Genomic DNA, 20,764 nt, shown 5'->3' on the forward strand with positions numbered 1-20,764 from the left:
CTGTGTGTCTGAATTGGATATTTGTTATTCAACTCTTTATCCTGTAATATGGTCTCTAGCAAGTATGAAGGAGGCTCTCATAGGAATAACATTAAGATTGGGTACATAAATGTTCAGTTACCTTAAACATTTTAACCATAGCTCTTGAGAGAATAGCTCATAAATAAAAGTTACTTGGGTGTTTCAAAATTAGGGGTGAGTTTTGTGCAGATATCCTTTTGTAAATTTGATGCTTAGAATGCAGAACACTTTTTTCCCTAAAGGGTATTGGGTTTTCTGACTAACCTAGAAAAACTTAAAATATGACACAAATAACGCCTCTCTGCCTATAAGTCTTTATCCTATAGTTCCTCATTAGGATAGGAAGGATACAAAAGAGAGAAAGGTGTTAGGGAGAGGGCAGCAGAACACAGTTCTTGACAGAAAAGAGAAAGTAAGTAAAATGGTTTGGCTCAGCATGCCATTAGGTGCCATATTCACCCACCCATCCATCCATCTGTCCATCACATAGTTGCTCCTCAGTTGCAGTTTTAGTCTGGGGATACAGTTGAGTCTACAACAGACAAAATTCTGTGCCTTCATAAAGCTTACCTTTAGTTGAGGGGATATGAACAATAAAAATGAAGTAAAACATGGAGTTCTAGAAGGCAGTATGTGTCAGAAAGAACAATGAAGTGAGGAGGGGCCTAGGAGTTGGGGATAGTATTGGTGGTGGTAGTGATTGTCTAGTTTTAGGTAGTGCCGTCTGGGAAGGCCTCTCTGAGAAGGTGGTATGAGGTAGCAGAGTCTTGAAGAAAGTGATTCATGTGGATATAAGTTGAGGCGGAGCCGTCAAGTTGGTCGCGAATGCCAGCTGTCATCCTGGTCCGGGTGGTGTGGTGCACTGAAGACCACGGGAATTGTCTGTGCACGGTTACCATGTAGCGTGCATGACGTCATCCAGTAGGTTAAAATGTTGCTTCACCTTAAAAACTACCTTATTTCCCACGCTCTTAAGAAAAAAAAAGAGACTGAACTTTCTCTGAAATCATCTCTCTTTTCTAAAAGGTTAACAGCTGAATGCAGAGCAGAGTATATCTTCCCCCTTCGAGGCTAGAAATTGCTCCAATAATTTTGGTCTCTGCTTAAAAATAATAATAGTGGTCCTCAGAGTTGAAATCACAGGTCTTTTCTTATTCATATTTTTGTCTGTTAGAAGTTAATTATTGCCTTGTGTTTTTATTTGATTAATTTTCTTTGAACTCTTAAGTCTTCCTGCACTCTTCCAAAGGTATAAAATGCCACTCCGTAGGTATTTCTCACATAGGGAAAACCTATGACAATTCTGTTTCATTCTTTCCCTGGAGGTGTCCTTCCCAGGACCCTGTAACCTGTTCAGATCTGAACGTGCTTGGCTTGCTGTACCGGTGCTCTGTTTTTCTCGAATTTTTGTCATCTGCACGTTGCCCTCCTGGACTGATTTTGGTTTTCTCATATTTTCTCTCCCGCTTTCCGTCTCTTATCTTTTCTGATGGAGTATTTCTTCAGTCCTATCTTTCAGTCCTTCTATTGAACTTCTAATGTATGTTCTCTTATTTTGAAGTTCTGAGTCCGTATGTTGTTCCTCTGAGTGTTTCTTTTTATAGCCTCTTACTCTTGTTTTACTGACTGCACTATCTTACCTCTAAAAATATTACTTACTGATAGCATTTTAAAAAGCTAGCTCCTGTTTTCCCTTGTCTTGTTTCTGTTTCCACAGAATTTTGTTTGTTTGATTTGGTCTTTGGCTTTCATCTTAGAAGCTCTGTCAAGTGTTTGTTGATCCTGAGCTATTCGTTCATATTTAGGCATAAGGCACAGAAAAGCTGTTTGGAGGTTCTGGTATATACAGCACCTTGCTGGGCTTTGCTGTAATGGTCTGTTCTGTTGGAGTCCCACCATCTGTTGGTATCTGTGGGTGTATTCTCTTGTCCTGGGTCAGCTTTCCTATAGACTAATCTGCTAATCTGGTTCAGCCTCTTGAAAAAGGAAAGTTTTAATTTTCTTCTGGGGAGAGAGGGATAGCTGTTAACTGCTTTGGGTTGGGGAGGTAGTTAGGGTCTCCGTGCTGCTTTATTACAGACCTTCAGCCTGTCTTCTTCTATGTGAGATACCCCTACCTCTAATTCCTGAGCTTTCTCTGTGAATTGGCCTGTTTCTGAGCTTCCTTTACTTAGGTTTCAACTTACTCGGTCTTTTATATTGGCTATCTTTATCTGCCTGCTTTCCAGCTTTTAAAGTCTATTTTATTCTTCTTGTCCTTAAGGTTTATGCTTTAGAAAAAACTTTTTTTCTGTCATGTTGGTAGGGCTTTGGAAGTCAACATATATTTTGCTTTTATGCTTAACCAAAAGCCCTACTGAATTTTAAGAAGTAATTCTTAATTTCTTTTTATTCTCCTGTTCGTACTTCTGGCAGTTTACATCTTTATTTGCAGTAGAGGAGTTAACTCTGTCATGGTGCTTAATTTTATATAGCTGCTGTGTATTTACATTCCATTTAGTATACTGGACATTTGTAACTATTTTTGTTTAACAACGGAATCCTGAGGTGCCTCTGTTTCTGTGCCTGCAGCAGAGGCGCCAGCAGAGGGAGTTGATGAAAGCTCTCCAGCAGCAGCAACAGCAGCAACAGCAGAAACTCTCAGGGTGGGGGAATGTCAGCAAACCCGCAGGTACTGCAAAGTCCCTTCTGGAGATACAACAGGAAGAAGCCAGGCAAATGCAGAAGCAGCAGCAGCAGCAGCAGCACCAGCAACCCAGCAGAGCCCGGAATAATCCGGTGGGTTCATTTTCCTAAGCAGTCACTGTATGGACTGGTGTTATAAGTTAAGTCATCTTTCCCAACTTCTGTGGACTCCCTTTTTATCTTTTTAATATTGTTAACTGTAATTATTTGTCTCCTTTTCTTTAACAGCATTCCAACCTGCACACCAGCCTTGGGAATTCTGTTTGGGGCTCGATAAATGCTGGTCCCCCTAACCAGTGGGCATCTGACCTAGTCAGTAGTATCTGGAGTAATGCTGACACTAAAAACTCCAACATGGGATTCTGGGATGATGCAGTGAAAGAGGTGGGACCCAGGAATTCAACAAACAAAAATAAAAACAACGCCAGTCTCAGGTAGGGCTCAGAATGATCAACCTATGCCCTTTGGTGGGTTGGGGGATGCGGCGTATGAGGAGTAGGATATGGGGTGGCCAGAGAAAGGTAGTTATTTAGTTTTTACTTATTTTCACCTATATCCTAACACGTGAGATCATAGTTTGATGATTGCTTTTCTTCCCTGTGGAAACACATCTGTATTATTACTAGGAGCTCCTTTGGTTGCTGGACACTTAGTCCATTGCCTGTCACATGGTAACCACTTAATATTTTTGTTATTGCTGTGGAATATTTCACCAAGGTATTCTCTAGATTTTAGCATTTTTCTCTAAATTTATATTTTTAAGTTACTTATACTATGAGTATTATAAACACTAAAACCATTTTATTTTTATGATAAATTAGTTACATTTTACATTCATCTTTCTTTCCTCAGTATACAGGTTTTTTGAACGAACATGGGTTTTCATGTTAAACACATCAACTCAAATCCCAGCACTACCACTTATTAGCTGTGTGACCTTGGGCAAGAGGGAACCTCTTTGAGCCTCAGTTCCCTCATCTGTAAAATGAAGATAATAACTTCATGGGTGTGGTTCTAAAGGTTAAATGAATACATGTGAAGTAGTTAGTAAAGTGCCTGGCACATAGTAACTACTTAATAAATGGTAGTGTTGTCAGAATATATCTTCTTGATTGAGGGCTTAATGTGTTATGAATAGGACACTAAATGTCAGTTTATTGAGCATTTTTGCCAGGCACTATGCTCTAGGCCTTTGCATATAGTATCTTTATTCCTTTTGATAACCCAAAGAAGTATTAGTACCATTTTACAGATGAGGAAACTGAGGCTTAGCAAAATTTAAAGTCTTCCTGAAGGACACATAGGGGAGCATTTAATAATTTCTCTGAAAAGAAGCCCTGTATTCACAAACTAGAATGTATTAACTGAGGCTAGATTTTAAGGGGGTATTGAGTAACCCCCCCTCCCCCCCACCCCCAGTATTTTAGTTTTTTTGTTTCGGGTTTGTTGTTGTTGTTTGTTTGTTTTCATTTTTGGAACCAAGAATTGGATTGCTGGACAGCCATCCAGTGTTGCCAAGACATTATCTATTTATGGTGTTAGAGTATAATCATATAGTAACAGTTTCTGGGAATATAATATCGCCCTATTGTTTTGCTTTAGTAAATCTGTAGGTGTGTCTAACCGGCAGAATAAGAAAGTAGAAGAAGAAGAAAAATTGCTGAAGCTCTTTCAGGGAGTAAATAAAGCCCAAGATGGATTTACCCAGTGGTGTGAACAGATGCTTCATGCCCTTAATACGGCAAATAACTTGGATGGTAAGAATTGGGGAGGGAAACCCAGCATGTGGAACGGCAGAGCAGGACCCACAAAGAGTTAGAAAATTGGAATGATGATGGGCCAACACTCAGGAGGTGAAATCTGATGGAGGTCAAGTCCTGCACCTACCATAGGAACTTGACTCTTTAATAATACTATGCTGAAATAGGTTATCAGTGGTTACCAAAAAGTAGGTGCTATCTTAGGCTGTCTTACGATGTACAGGGCGGAAGAGGTCATAGTTGCATACTGCTCATTTCATGGGGGGCATTGCCAGATGGACAGAGGAGAGTAACTGTTATAGTGGGGACAGAGGTCAGCCTGGGCAAGAGAGGGCTGAGGTGATGTGAGGTTTTTCCCTTCCTGCCTTTGGGGGCAGGGATGGGAATCATGTGACAAAGCAAGTAGACTTATTTTGTGTAGGATAAAGCTAAGACCCATCGTGTATGCAAGTGAAAAGATTTCAGCTCAATTGGAAGAAAAACTTGCTCATGGTTAGTTGTTCACAAAGAGAATTATCAGCCTTGGATGGAAGTGAGTCTTTCCCTTACCCTCCAGCTTGGTGTGGAAGGGATTCCCATAACTCTTGGGCTTTGTTGAACTAGTCCACCTCTGATGTCTTTTCTAAAACGAAGAATCTTTTAAAAACAGAGCAGTAAAGGAATTGAAGGGTTCCTTTGTAGCATTGTAACAATAGCTAATAGTCGGCTCGAGCCAGAGAAAACAGTAGTGAAAAATAGCAATGGCTGCCATCCATTAAGCACCTACCATGTACTAGGCACTTTCTAGGGGTTAACATGTGTTATCCTAGGTATCTAATTTTTGCAGTAATTTTATGATATACGTTTACAATGTAGGTGATGTTATCCCCATTTTATAAATTAGGAAACGGAGGCTCAGAATGGTTAAGTAACTCATCAAGGTCACACAGTCAGCAAACTTCAGAATCAGGTTTTAAACCCATGTCTGTCTAACTCTGATACTTGTGCTTTTCTCCTGCACCACACTGCTTCATGTTCCGTTTTTCTTGTAAACTTAGGATATATCTCCGTGAAGTGAAAGGAGGCTATGCCTATATCTTCAGTATCTGTTGTGGTGCCTGCCCACATTATCACACTTAATAAATACTGATTGAATTTAAGAAAAAAAGAAATGAATCCCCAGATGACTTTAGCCTTAGGCAAACAGTTGTTTCGATCAACGTGACTTTTCGTTTCTACCAAAATAACGTTTAGTGAAACGAAACATGCATGGTATCTTTGTCTCTGTGCTATTTCAGATGATTTGGGGCCTTGCAGTGATAGTGGGTCCCCCCCACTACTACTCCAGAGGAGACTGAAGAATATTTAACATAATAGCTGCATGCCTTTCAAGTTTCCATCATTAATGTCTGTATTGGGTGTTAAAATATATTAAAAACTGAAACTGATCTCTTCTGTGTGATATTTCATTGTTACTCTTTATGTCTTGTTCCCTCTCATATTACAGTTCCCACATTTGTTTCTTTCCTGAAAGAAGTAGAATCTCCTTATGAGGTCCATGATTACATTAGGGCCTATTTAGGAGATACCTCTGAGGCCAAGGAGTTTGCCAAGCAGTTCCTCGAGCGCCGCGCCAAACAGAAAGCCAGCCAGCGGCAGCCTCAACAGCAACAGCCACCGCAGCAGCAGCAGGTATGAGGCAGCGGAGTGAGTGCCGTGCCCTTGTGAGTGTTAATGTCTTGAAACGTTGAGCGGCCAGAGAAATGAAAATTCGAGCAGTGTTCCCATTTTTGTACATCACATGACTGGAACCTTTTAAAACATGGTGGACTTGATATTTTCAAATTCAGTGTCCAGAGACCTTTGTGAATTTCCCAATTAGCAGATAGAGCCATTCATTCTCTGTTAGGCATATCAGCCCCCTTGTTCTTGGTTTATATCAGTGCCTCTGTCAAATTGCAAATTCCAGCTTGTCATAGACCATAAATTGGGTTTTAAATAGTTAAAACTTACAAATGTTAGCTCTCTGCTGCTCAGGATCCACTGGTACCCAGTACTGACAATACTATAATCTGCCAGACATTTCACACATTGTTGATGGGCCCCGGCGAACAAAGGAACCTTCCGCTTTGAGTAGGTGCGAGGTGTGGATTGCCAAAGGGCCCATTCCTAGTGGATGACGCGGAGTCCCTGTATGTCTGGAGAGGGTTTGACAGCTGTGCTCTCACAGCTGTGTGGACACCTGGCGCTGCCAGGACGGGCCTTGTGGAGACCGAGCTCAAGCGGGATGTCTGAATCTAAATGAAGGGAAAGCGTGGCTCAGTGGCCTGTTCTTAGTTGCGTTATTACCAGAATCCACGGTAGGCTTTCTGTTTTTAAACTCATCCTTGGTAAGGTGAGACCCACATCCACCATTTCCTTAGGGTGGGCCACGCCTGTACCCACCATGGAACCTCAGTTGTGCTCTCTCGTTCTACAGGACTCGGTGTGGGGGATGAACCACAGTGCACTCCATTCAGTATTTCAGACCAATCAAAGCAACAACCAACAGTCCAATTTTGAAGCTGTACAAAGTGGCAAGAAGAAGAAAAAGCAGAAGATGGTCCGAGCAGATCCAAGTTTATTAGGTGAGCACAGGCCTAATGTCTTAGCTGGGTGTTGGGGGGAGATGATATGTGAGTCCCATGGTGGAATGTTTTTCATGAAGGGAAATACTTCTTATAAAAAATAAATGTTTTTGACCAGTTCAAAATTAGTAGTCAGTATTTACTGGGCATCTCAGTGCAGGAGCTATGCCTCATGTACTATAGGGAGTAAGAAAAGTAATACATTGTGCGGTGCCTTCAGTTTTAAAGTCTTTTTTCATATCTAATATGAATTTCTTTAAAAAAACTTTCAATTTAGTTGGAAAATAATACTAATGGACAACAGAAAAAGTTGTTTAAAATTTAAAATGCTGATTTGTGTGGAAGCAGACCATAAATCCAATCAGATGTTCACAGAAAAGAACCAGTATTTGTTGACATTCACTGTATGTATAATACAATTCTCATAATTATCCTGCATTATGAGGCAATGTTCCAGCTTTAAAACAATGAGGAAACCAAGGCCCAGAGGATTTAAGACATTTCCCAGAGTCACACAGCATTTAGCAGTGCAGCTGGGGTTTCAGAGCAGGCCTGTTTTCACTCTTCTGTGTTACCCATGGCTACTCTTATCTAACATTGAGGACCAGTGTCTTCATACAGGGCAGCCAGCCTTGGGGAAAAGGTGACACCTGAATTGGGGCTTTGAAAGACAGGAAGAATAGGGAATGGTGTTTCTGGAATAACAAACAGCATAGGCAAAGCTGATGGGCCACCTGTGTTTCTTAAATTGGCCTAACAACCTCACAGGCAATGATGAAATTCATATTATTCTCTATTTATGGATGTAGAATAGGCTATTGTAAAACTGTTGTCTGGAATAGAATGGTTATATTGGCAAAGGTGGCAGATTGGGAAGTCAGGCAGACTAGTTAGGAGGCTGCACTATAGACCAGATGAAAGATACTGGTGGCCTGGAATAGGGTTTTGGCAGTGGAGATGGAGAGGAGTTAGATGCATTTTAGAAATTTAGGGGATGGACAAGGAGAAGGGAAAGGTTTGGGCAGCCGGATGAAAAGAGTTGCCCTTTTGCTAAAATGATGAGCCCTGGAAAGTGGAGCAGGCTTACGGGGGAATGATGCAGTGTTTAAGTGTTGGGTAGATGGAGTGTGAAGTGACTAGGAGGCGTGATACGGAGATGAAAGAGCGGGTAGCACAGCAAGAGGTAGATGGCCCTGCCCTTGGTAGGATCCACGCTGCAGAGGTTTCCTGCGCTGGGGAAATCAAACAGTAACAGGAACCCAGCTTTGAGGATTGCCCTCTGGAACCGATGCTCTGCAAGCTGGCTTTGGAAACCTAGAGATCTGGTGAAATTTTGTTCTCTTCTGCATGTCTTGGAAGTTTATGTTAAGGATGGATGGAACAGTCCAAAATTTTATCCAGTTTTGACAGAGATAGGTGAATGTAGAGTTAAGAGTGTTCCTTTAGTTCTGGTTGTGAGTTCCAGCTAAGAATCCCCCGCTATTTAGCTGTGGTGCTTGGCCGGGCTGAGGTGGCCAGGGAAAAGGTTCCTCTGAAAATGAGGTAAAGGCTTTTGGATTAAATATCTGATCTGACCCCATCTCCTATTATAGACCTAAGAAAGGAAGGGGCTTAAAATCCCCCTTCAAGGGAATGAGACATAGGTCATTCTAGGAATAGAGTTTTAAGGAATATATATCTTGAAAGGGAAGGGAAAAAATTAAATATAAGGGAAGTAAAACTGTTCAACAAAATACTGAAGAAGCTCACTTGGGTGGGCTCTTGCTTGGACCATTTAGTGAGAATTTCTGCTCAACTATAAACTTTCCTCTGGAAATTCCTCTGATAACTTCTGCCCCTTACCTACTCATATCCATTTATTATTGTTTTTAATTGATCTATGCCTTATTGACTTATAGATTAAGAAAAATTAACAAATATCCATCAGTCACAAGTTCCCCATGCACATAATGGGAAAACAGGTTCAAATTTGACCCTGAAGTATCCATTGAGAAAGTGGTCGTTGATCAAAAGAGAATTTTGCTTCTAAAACAAACCTCAGAGAGATCCCAGCTTCATTTTACTGATCATGTCCTCCATTGTACTCTTGTGTTTTCCTCTAGTTTTTAGAGCTACCAAGTGCCATTGTGAGCCGGCATCCTGTACTTGGATGTGAGAAATACACACACACAACACCATTTCTTCACCAGTCATACTTTCCTTATATAAACGGTCTGCCAAACCTTAAAGAAATTATGTGAGTGGGAGTCTGTTGTTCTGAACCTAATATAGTCTTCAGAGTTGGGCATATTGGGCTTACATCCTCATTTGTATTGCATGGGGTCTCATTATATCCCAGAGCTCCCCCTTCTGTCAAGTGGGGAGGAGACGTGCCCTCCTTTCTGTTTTTTTTGACAGGTAAATGAGACCACCAGGTCTGCTAAAAGCCCAGCCCGGTAATCGTCATATTATAGCACCGAATACTTAACTTTTTTTTGGCCCCAGGCTTCTTTTCCCTCCTGTCTTTGTATGACTAAAATTGTTTTAGTTTGTGTTTTTGTTACATTCCCACTTTTATTTCATGTAGCTCATTGTTTTTGTCACATTTCATTTGTTCTTGAGATATATGTGAAGTCAAAGAAAAACCTGCTTCGGAACAGAGTAATAGTTCATTTCATAAACTGTTTGGTCTTTAGGTTTTTATACTTACCTAATTAACTGTTATTTTCAAATACGAACACTAAGCCTTTCATTATTTTCAAGGGAAAAAAATCTTGCAGGTTATGGGAACACAGTTGAGGGGTAGAACTCAGGTTGGGATTTGGAATCCTAGCCTCTCCCAGTAGGAGGCCTTGTAAGCAGCTTGTACCACAGCTTCCTTGGTTAATAAATAGGCGTGTTTATTTTTTCAAATCATGATATTTTGGAATCAAGAATGTAATGTAATTAAGCTATTTTTATTATGTAAGACTTTTTTTGTTTATTATTGGTACATTTAAAATGTGTCTTTGAAAACTTGAACATTAAAGAACAAACAGGAGGGGGCAGAAAACTCCATATTAACAGAACTGCCTTTAGACTGGAGAGCATCGCCTGTTTACTTCTTGATATTCAAATAGCAGCTGAAACAGTTTGGGATTTCATTTCGGGTGGATGAACTGAAAGCTTTTCGAGAATCACTCATTCCAAAGAGGCCCTGTTAATAGTACTTTTTATCAATCTCTGATCATGGAGTTCATTGAAAAATTACACGTGGCTGATGGCATTAGGTTTTCAAACCTCAGTAGTGTTTGTAGGTGCTGCTTGTTGCCTTCGGTGGCTGTGGTAGTACTGCTTTTTCTAAACCAGATTGCATTTCAGTCAATTAATATTTGCTAAATGAAATCCTTGCCTTTGCTAGTCTACTTAGAGTAGATGGAGTCGAATAAAGTACTTGAATATTTTTATACTGTCTTCTCTGTGATAGGAAGCACATCTGAGGGCTCTAAGGATCTTGTAGTGAGTGGGGTCTTCCCTGGAGCCTCCTACCACTGAAAGCAAAATCTCTGGACCAGAACTTTGACAAAGTTTCGGACCCAGAGTATTCCTGATAGCAAATGGGGCTGAAGTATTGGGTTGGCCAAAATGTTCATTTGGGTTTTTCTATAACATCTTATGGAAAAACCCGAACGAAAATTTTGGCCAACCCAATAGTGTTATTCCCACTCACATTTCACAATCATTTGTTCGAGTGGTTACAAAGTACTTACTTAGTGTGTTATTCCTGTCCTCCCCCTGCCCCATTCTTTTAAGGTACACCTTCTGAATGAACTTTCCCCCCTAGCCAGCCTGGCCTTAAAACACACTTACAACCCAGGCTCTACTCAGGACTCTCTAAGGCAGTGGTTTGCAATTTTTTTTTAAGCAGTGGTGCTGGGTTTATGTGTGTGTGTGTGTGTGTTTCCTCCCTAATTAAATTATATCAGAACCTTAAGATAAAGCATATAAAAATAGAATGTCTAATTGGAAAGGCAAAAAAGCCATTACACTGACTTTTATCCTTTCTTCTCCCTCCTTTTAGTATCCCTATTTGTGTGCTCAAAAACAGGAGACTAAAATTCCAGCTGCCTGCCTAGAATTTGAGCCACATGGTTGTCTGGGTGTGGTCAGTCACTCGTTGCCAATTTTTCCCTGCAGGGTTTTCAGTCAATGCTTCATCGGAGCGACTCAATATGGGTGAAATCGAGACTTTGGATGACTACTGAGCACCTGCCAGAGCGGACTGGCCTTCCCTCTTTTCTCTGCTGACCATGGATTCTGCACCTTTGGACACGACACTTACTCACCATATACTCTTTATCACTGCAACAAATCACAGAACCGATCATCTCAGGCTTTTTCTTCCAGCCCTTTGTGTCCAAGATTCTTTAAACCATTTTTGTTGGTGAGCATCTCAGACTGTAGATAAGTGGACCAGACCCTGTGTCTTGGGGTGGCAGTTGGGATTACTCCCCAACAAGGCTGATTTGGGGCAGAGACGTGTTGACTGTGCCGTGATTTCACCTACTGTCTCCCAGAAAGTGTGTTGGGATCTGCCAATAGCAATTTACTTTGTCTTGTCACTTTTTTCCTTCTATTTTGTTTTTCTTCTCCTTCTCCCCTCCCCCCCCCAAAAAAAAAACGGGCATGGGGTCTGACTGGTGCAATCATGAAGAGAGTTAATGGTAACAGACATTGGCCAGCAACAAAAACGCCCATGGACTGTGATTTGAGTGTCCGACAGAGACAGTGAGAGCTCTTGCAGTCTGAAGGTTGCGTTGTCACTGCTAACTCTGGGATTGCATCAAAGAGGCCCTGAGTGGGATGGAGTTTAGATTGATTGGTTTGATGTTGCACACCCCTCGCCTCTTCTTTCTGAGCATCCTTTCAGAGAAAGGATTCTTGTTTTTTCTTCATTAGATAGTGACTTCCAAGCAAGCTGACTTCTCCCCTGGCATACTCCAACCTGATTGGACAAAGGAAGCCCTGTGGCCTGGGAGAGGGACTTATTTTTAATTTTTCTTTCTTACAAAAACGGATTTTTTTCCCATAAATATTTTTACTTCAGAGGACTAGGACCAGTTTGTTTTGGGCCTTTCTGCTGAAAATTTGTCTCGTTTAAGAGGCAGTTAGGATCTTTACCATATGTATGAATTTGTGTAATTTCATTTTGGATAGGGATAAACTTCTGCTTCTGATAAAAGCCCGGAATTTCATCTGGTTCCTCAGAGCATTGCGTGTGTGTCTTGCTGTGGCCCCGAAAGGTTTTGTTTAAAGATTCTGGAATGGCAAGTTGCTTGCCTTTTCTGAAAAAAGAACATACAAAACCTGACCATCTTTAAGACCTTCATCCATGGAAACCACTATACAGGAGATTGCAGTGGGATGGAGGGGATGGGAGAGAACAGGAGAGAGAAGCCTGGTTCTGGCTTCTGGTTGTGGCCTCGTAATACCCCTTCACTTCAGATACAAATGTATTCAAGCCCTATTTATAAACAATACTCTTCCTGCCTCTGCCAACCCCCCACAGAACATCACCTGGAATTGCCAATCACACTTTGGTCTGGAGCCTTTGGACCGTCCGTCCCTGTGCAAGAAGTGCTGTGGTTCGGGTGGCTCCTGGTAGAGCGCCTTTTCTTTCTGTCATCATTGCCCGAAGAAGGCTGGAGTTGCTCTGAGAGCAGTTTGGTTTTGGATGATTATATTTGGGTTTCTGTTTTTATTCTTTTGGATCACCATTCTCCCTGTCCCTTTTTGCCTCCCTCCCTCTTAAACATGTACAGTAACTATACAGAGACTGCTACAGACTTGTACATAGTTTTTGGATCAAATAGCATGAGGAGATGGGGAACCATTAAAAATTGGGGCTCCTGCTCTCCTTTGCTTTGTAAATTCAAAAGTGGGGGGTGGGGAAGAGGGATAGTTAAAATGTTTACAAAACTTTAAGCTCCCTCGGAACTTTTGCCAGTGTGGAGGAAAATAAAAAGGAACTTAAATAAAACCTGGTGGTATTCTATCTGAGTACACTTCTTGTACTCACCCTTGTCGAGGCTGAGTTTTCCACCAAACCATCTTCTTGGCACCATGGAAAAGCCCCAGACACGTGAGCACCCAAGATATGGACGCAGCTGTGGCTTTCTCTGGCAGGCTATGCAATGCTGACTGGTTCTGTATTTGAGAATGTAGAGGTCAAGGTAAACGTGGGTAAGTTGATTAAATGTCTTTGCTCCTTTGCCCCTTTCTGCTGACCTGCAGATCGTCTCCTGTCCTCACAACACAGACACACACCCCTGAAGGTGCCCACCCCTCCAGAGCCTGCCCACACCTTCCAAGCTAGATTCTATTGTATGCTTGTTCAGGGGAAATTTAAAAATAAAACACAAACATTTGGGGGAGGGGGAGGCATATTTCAGGGAGCAACGTCGTTTTAGTCATGGAACATTCCATTTGCTTAATGAGGAGCATTGCTTCTACCTGAGGAATTTCCCACATGGTGGAAAGAAACCACTCTTTCCTAAGAATGTTTGTTTCTGTCTCAATTCTCCCAATTTTCACATTCTCATTTGCTCACTCTTTCACTTTCAGCAAACACGTTCGTATCTCTTTCTGTGAACTTACTTGCAGATTATCTAAACTCTTCCTGAGTTTTAAAGTATTTGTTTTGTACACTGTTTGCTTCCAGTTGTTTTAAGTCAGAGATTTAAAAAACATACCCAGACAAGGTAGTTTGATTATGGATACTTTGCCCAAGGTAGTTGGTGTTCTGGTTACTGTTGCTACATAACAAATTACCCGCAAACTGGCTTACAGCAACCCTTGCATTTTATTGGTAATTTTGTGAGTCAGGACTCTGGGGGGAGGGCTCAGCTGGGCAGTTCTTCCATGGTGTCTCCTCTGGTTATGGTCAGAGGTCAGCTGGGGCTGCGATCTTAGGAAGGTTTGATAGGTTGGGTGGCACAATGGCTCACTCGTGTGAATGGCAGTTGATGCTGACTATTGCCGGGGAACTCAGCTGGGTTGGTGGCTGGAGGAACTACGTGTGCCCTTTCCAGCATGGCAGCTTCAGGGTAGTTGGACTTCTTATTTGGCAGTTGGCTTCCCCAAAGAACCAGGCAGAGGCTGCATCACATCTCTTCTGACCTGGACTCAGGAGTCACATAGTGTCACTCCTGTGACACTTTGTGAAAGTAGTCACAAGCTATTTCAGATTCAGGGGGTTGGGGAACATGGTCACCTCCAACATCTCCCTTGATGGAATGAGTGGTCACTTTATAGAAGAGCATGTGGGATGAGAGGTACTGTTGTTGCTGTTTTGGGGAAATAGCTGCATAAAATTAGTTTATGCATATACATCAAGGAACTTCAATTCTTCGTTGACTCTAAATTGAGGGATTATTTTCTTTTTAATTTCAGGGTAATGGTACTTCAGGCTTTATTTTAAATAATACATATATACAAATATATACACGCATAAATAGAGTGTGTGCCATTTTCTACACCTTATTTTAAATTGATCAGGTGAAGAAATTGAAGTTTATTTTAAACAAAATGTCCTCTCCACATTATTAATGAAAAAGTCTGTGTATGATTCTGATGTGAAATGAACCTAGTTCTCTCCTGTGCTTCCAGTGTGCGAAGCAGAGCTTCATTAAAAGAGCAGCAGGCATGCACGTGCTACGTAGAGTAAGGTGCAGCTGAGAGCACATTCCAAATGGAAGTTGGCCTCATAGTTAATAGGTTATTTGGGAACAAAAAGAAAAAAGCCCAGCTCTAGAGGATGGCTGTGAGCACAGGCAATTCCTGATGAAGCAGCAGTGCTTGCTGGGACCGTGGAGAGCCTGGGAACCGTGAGGCAGCCAGGTGTGTGATCATTTTACAGACATTGTCAGATGCCCTGAGTACGATGGACCTGCATAGCTTTTGGTAGTGTTGGTTCTGGACAGGGCACCTGGGGCCTCTGAGAGAAGAGTTTCCCTCCAGGGATTCGTCAGTGGGAATGTTTTGCAGCTAAAGTAACAAACACTGCTGTGGTTCAATGTATGGGAGAAACAGCACATAGATGTTGGGAAGCAAGTGAAGAGAACTGGGCTCTTCCCTAATTGCAGCAACTGCCCTGCAGCCTAAAAGCTGCAGTTGCCTCCCCTTTCGTTGCTGGCAGTGATGACATCATGGGGATGGAACTCACCATAGCTTCAACACTCAGTTCAGTCCAGCTGGTCTTAAGCAGAGACATCATTTCTTAAAGATTGTTTACTTGTCCCCCCAAATCTAGGAGTGGGGGATTATTTTCCCTTGGTAGCCAGTTTTCTCCTTTGAATGCCTCCTTTAGCATGAGAAGTAGTCCTGAAGGTCAGTGGGTCATTGTTAGGTTTGGCTGCATATAGTAAGATACAAAGTAACAGTGACTTAAACAAGATAGTTTATTTCTCAAGTGAAATCTGGAGGTCATCAGGCCAAGGCTGGTGTGGCTAAGGGACCCAGGTTCTTTCTGTTTTACCCTCCTGGTTGTGGCTTCCATTCTCAAGGTCACTCATGGTCCAAGGTGACTGCTAGAGCACCAACCATCGTGCCTATATTCCAGGCAGGACGAAGGACTGGGGTGAGGCTCAGGGAGCACACCTCCCTGTTAGTCAGCCTTCCTTGAGGAGCTCTTTTGGGAGCTCTACCAAACATCTTAAGTCTCTTCAACTGGAATGTGGATACGTAACTATAGTTAGTTCAAGAAAGTCTGGAGGGTTTCCCTGGTGGTGCAGTGGTTGAGAGTCTGCCTGCCGATGCAGCGGACACGGGTTCGTGCCCCGGTCCGGCAAGATCCCACATGCCGCGGAGCGGCTGGGCCTGTGAGCCATGGCCGCTGAGCCTGTGCATCCGGAGCCTGTGCTCTACAGCGGGAGAGGCCACAACAGTGAGAGGCCCGCGTACCGCCAAAAAAAAAAAAAAAGGCTGGAAATTTGGGGGGGTTAGTTGAGTGGTTTGCCACCCCAAATACCATTGGGATTCTGTTTCTAAGAAACACAGGGAATGGATGTTACATTGGCACTTAGCGGCCTCTACCACTGTCATTCTCTTCAGCCTGCTTTGAAGTTGGAAGAGTTTGGGATGGTTGAGTTTGTGCACATCCATCATGGGAAAGGAATCCTAGTGGTTACCCTGACGAGGGGGCTTGGCACAGGCTCTGTTCCATTCTTGTGCAGAGCTGGGAAACGAGTGATTTCCAAGGGCTCAACCTTGCTGTGTCTAGCAACCCCCAATTCTATACAGAATCTAGGTTTTTGGGGTGTGTGTGAGTGTGTGTGTTTTTAAAGGTACCCTGTGGCATGAACCTATGAGTGGTTTTGTGGATGGGGGCACTGGAGTAAAGCTGTCAGATTTGAAAGTTGATCCTGCTATCTCCTTTAGGCAAGTATTTGTTTCCCCATCTGTGAAATGGGAACTGTGAGGTAGCTGTGATCAGTAACTTAAAATGTAATTGCATAGTACAATGCCCAGCACATAAATGCTTGATAAATATTTGTAGGCCATTTTGCAAGGGAGAAGGGAGTTTGTGGGCTCATGTGTAGGTGCAGTGGAACATATTAAAAATGGGCAGCCTCCCTCTTAGACATCTGAAAATCAGTGTAAAGAAGTACCCCTCAGGGAGCTAATATCGCGTGGGTTCCAGGAGACTGGATATTAGTACCAGCTTCGTTATTAACCTGTCCTTCCTGTCCTGTCTCTGGGTCTCAGTTTCCTTGCCTGTCAGATGAGGGGGTTGGCCCAGATCAAATGATGAACTTGAAACAAAAATCAGTCCCTGAGCCCCATGTCCCATGGTTTCTTATTTAGGGTGGGGCCCAGCACTGGAAATTATTTTTTAGGTGCCCTAAGTGATCCTAAATGGACAGCTTGAGTGGGGAACTACTGGCCTAGCTGATCTGTGAGGTTTCCTTCAGCTCTCATCTCCTGAGTGCATATGTGCAAGTGTGATCTGTGTGTGCATCTGTACATCTTTGCAGCATATTGCTGACACTTGGTGTTTGCAGATTTAGCACTTGTGTTTTAGTGTGAGTCTGACAAATACCCATTTTGGTTTTACTAAAGCAGACGCAGGTCAAAATGTAAGCATGGTGAGCCTCAGTTAAGGGAACGGGTCACTGACTTGGATTTTCTGACTTCTTTTGATAACGTCAAGTTAAGCCCTAAGCAGGTCAGGGTCCCATCATGAATCAGAAACCGTCTTAAATATTCAGTCAAAAGAAATGCGGGCGGAGGGCAGGGGAGAAAAAAGAATTGGCATTGGAAGAGTAGGAAGGTAAGATTACTGAAGGATTAGTAACTAGGGAAATCACTAATACCTTATCTAATGGTCAGTCATCCTTTTCTAGGTGATACTAATATCTCTTAAATTCACAGTCTCACCTGGATAATTATTATCTTAATGACTAAATTTTATTTTACATATATATATATATATATACACACACACAGATATATATGAAAAATTGGTGTATATGTATATATGTATATATACAGCAAGGAATAAAATATACATCAGTTTTTGTTTCTGTTCCTTGTCATGAGGCTGTGGGTGATATTTGTACAACTTCCTTGTTTACTTCCCATTTCATGTTCTTTTTGCCTTCCACCAGCCCCTGAGCTGGTGGCTGACTTAAACCTTCATTCCCAAGGGGTTTGAGTCCCTAACAGTGCTGAGGTTACTGCAGCTTTCGTCTTTAATTAGCTTTTGCCTGAGTTCAGTTTTTTTTCTTTTTAATTGAAAATACTTAAGCATACATTGAAGTAGACTAGTGTCTTTAGTCTGGGCTGGGAAGTCCCACCATCTAGGTGCTGACAGATAAAGTGTCTGGTGAGAGTCATCTGTTTTGCACATGGCCGCCATCTTGTTATGTCCTCACATGGCAGAGAAGGAGATCTCAGGTCTTTCTCTTTCTATCCCATCTTTTTATCTCTTAAAAATCGTCTTTTTATCCCATTACGAGCACCCCACCCTCATGACCTAATCTAACCCTAACCACCTCCCCAAGGCTCCACCTCTGAATACCATCCCATTGGGACTAGGGCTTCCAACATTAAAATCTTGGGGGACACAACTTTCAGTCACAGCAGCTAATGTAACAAACTCCTACCGTTTTACCAATTTTTTGTGTGTGTGTGTGGTACGCAGGCCTCTCACTGTTGCGGCCTCTCCCGTTGCGGAGCACAGGCTCTGGACGCGCAGGCTCAGTGGCCATGGCTCACGGGCCCAGCCGCTCCGCGGCATGTGGGATCTTCCCGGACCAGGGCACGAACCTGTGTCCCCTGCATCGGCAGGCGGACTCTCAACCACTGCGCCACCAGGGAAGCCCAATTTTGTTCTTTTAATCTCACTTTTTTTCCCTTAGAATATTTTAAAACAAATCCTAGATATCATTGAGTCACTCGTAAATGTTTTAATGTGCATGGTAACAGACAAAGATACCTTTAAAAAAAAGTACATGCCAATACCACATTAAGAATATTAATAATTTAGTATCTAAACCCAGTCTGTATGATTTTTTCAGATTATCTTTAAAATGTCTTTTTACAAAAGTTTGAATCAGAATCAAAATCATAATGAGGTTCACGGATCGCATTTGGTTGCTCTGTTTAAGTCTCTTTTAGTCTAACCAGTTTCCCCTAAAAAAAAAAAATTTGAAAAAACAAGATCATTTACCCACAGAACATCCCATAATGTGGACTCAGCAAGGAGCGTCCTTATAGTGTCAATTTGTTACTCTCCCCCACATCTTCTGTGAATGAGTAGTCAGGTCTAGAAACTTTATTGGATTCAGATTCTCCCCTCCCCCTCCAAGAATACTTACTTGCTGTACGTCCTGTTGCATCACAGGCAGCATTGTCTGGTTGTCCCATTTTCACTATGTCACAATTCATCAGTCCTGTTGCTATCAGGCTGATTCATCCATTATAAAAGTTCTGTTGATCTTTCATGTAGCAGTTTTAACATTCATTGATGATCATTGCCTAGGTCTATTATTTCATTAGTCACTGAAATATAGTGATTCTTTTTGGGGAGAAGGGGCATTTTAAAATTTTTGAATAATTTCAGACTTAAAACTTGCAAGAACAGTAGAAAAAACTCCCACATATCTTTCATCCAGATTCTCCAATTGCTAACATTTTACCACACCTGCTTTATTATTTTTTTCCTCAATAACTACACTCACAATAATGACTCTCAGTAACTATTTCTTATGAATCACTTGAAAGCAAATTGCAGACATTATGTCCCTTACCCCTAAACACTTCAGGGCGTGTTTCCTTGAGAAAAGGACATTTATATAACCACAGTACACTTATTAAAATTAGGAAATAAAGTATATGATGCTATTAGTTAATATCCAGGCTTCATTCGTATTTCACCAGTTGTTCCACTAATGTCTTTTATAAGGAAAAACAAAAAGGTACAGAATGCCATCATGATTGCTTTTTGTATTTGGATGTCATGTTTCTTGAGTCTTCCCTAATCTGGAACAGTTCCTCTATCTTTCATACCTTGAGATTTTTAAAGGACAATTATTTTGTAGAATGCACTCAGTTTGCATTTGTCTGGTATTTTTCTCATGATTTAATTGAGATTATGCAATTGGGCAGGAATACTACAGAAGTGATGTTATGTCCTTGATGTGTCATATCAGGAGGTACATGATGTCAGTTTGAACCATTACTGGTGATGTTAACTTTAATTACTTAAAGACAGTATCTGCCAGGTTTTTCCACTGTAATGATTTTTCTCTTTATGGGAGATACTTTGAGACTATGTAAATATCCAGCTCTCATCAAACTTTTATCCACTAGTTTTAGCAGTCATTGATGATTCTTGCTTGAACAATTCGTGGTTGTCAAGCTTTCCTGTAATTTATTAGTCAGCATTCTATAAGGAAGAGCTTTACACACACACACACGCATGCATGCATGCATGCACACACTGTAGGTTATAATCGGATACTGTTGTGCACAACTTGTCCATTTGGAGCCCCTCCAAGTTGACATTTGTGTCCTTTTTCCATATCCCTATCATCCTTTGAGCACTTTCTTAATTTGGCATGAGATATTCTAGGCACATCATTTACTTGTACTTTTCCAGATTTGGAATTAGCCATTTCTCTAAGGAGCCTGCTGCTTCTGCAAGGGAGCCCTGAGGATTTGTGAGTGGAAGACTCTCAGATTTGTTTGAGTCTGCCCAAATACCCCCATTCCAGATCTCAAGGTCTCACTCCTTCCCATTCAGTGCCGTAAATGTCACCTGAAAGAATTGACACAGCTGTGAATTCAGTTGGACTGTAATTTTGCAAGCCACACTTATTCGTTACTGAAGTTGGTGTGGCCAGTGCTGCTGCTGCTGCTGCCAGAGACATTGTCAGGAATCTGTATCGGAAAGAGACACTTCTCTCCCGCCTTCATCTCCCCCCAGTGCCTCCACGGCAGATGCCAACAGGGAGTCAGCTGGCAAGAATCTCTCAGGAGTGTGATCTGGGAGTCTGACTCTACATTACACTGAGGGCACAGAAAGGTTAGGACGGGAGACAGCAAACGAGCAGCACCAACAAAAGACTGAACAAGTGAGAAGATGCTCGATGTTAATTCTACCCCAGAAATCCCAACTGGTTGAAGTCCAGTATTAAGTTCCTATCATGCGCTAGGTTCTAGAAATACATT

General features: G+C 42.0%; 1 protein-coding gene across 2 annotated transcripts in view; it reads left to right on the forward strand.

Annotated features, from left to right (window-relative positions):
• GIGYF2 (GRB10 interacting GYF protein 2) overlaps positions 1-13,070 on the forward strand; it is a 131,860-nt gene extending 118,790 nt beyond the window's left edge. For both annotated transcript variants that reach the window (XM_081241819.1, XM_081241820.1), the window contains 6 exons: positions 2,593-2,799; positions 2,935-3,140; positions 4,309-4,463; positions 5,953-6,137; positions 6,925-7,072; positions 11,228-13,070. In XM_081241819.1, the coding sequence (XP_081097945.1) occupies positions 2,593-2,799; positions 2,935-3,140; positions 4,309-4,463; positions 5,953-6,137; positions 6,925-7,072; positions 11,228-11,295 (969 nt within the window). In that variant the 3' untranslated portion in view covers positions 11,296-13,070. The remainder of the gene's footprint in view (positions 1-2,592; positions 2,800-2,934; positions 3,141-4,308; positions 4,464-5,952; positions 6,138-6,924; positions 7,073-11,227) is intronic.
• Positions 13,071-20,764: the final 7,694 nt, after the last annotated feature.

The sequence above is a fragment of the Mesoplodon bidens genome (assembly GCF_964165515.1).
Source record: "Mesoplodon bidens genome assembly, chromosome: 8".
Classification (NCBI taxonomy): domain Eukaryota; kingdom Metazoa; phylum Chordata; class Mammalia; order Artiodactyla; family Ziphiidae; genus Mesoplodon; species Mesoplodon bidens.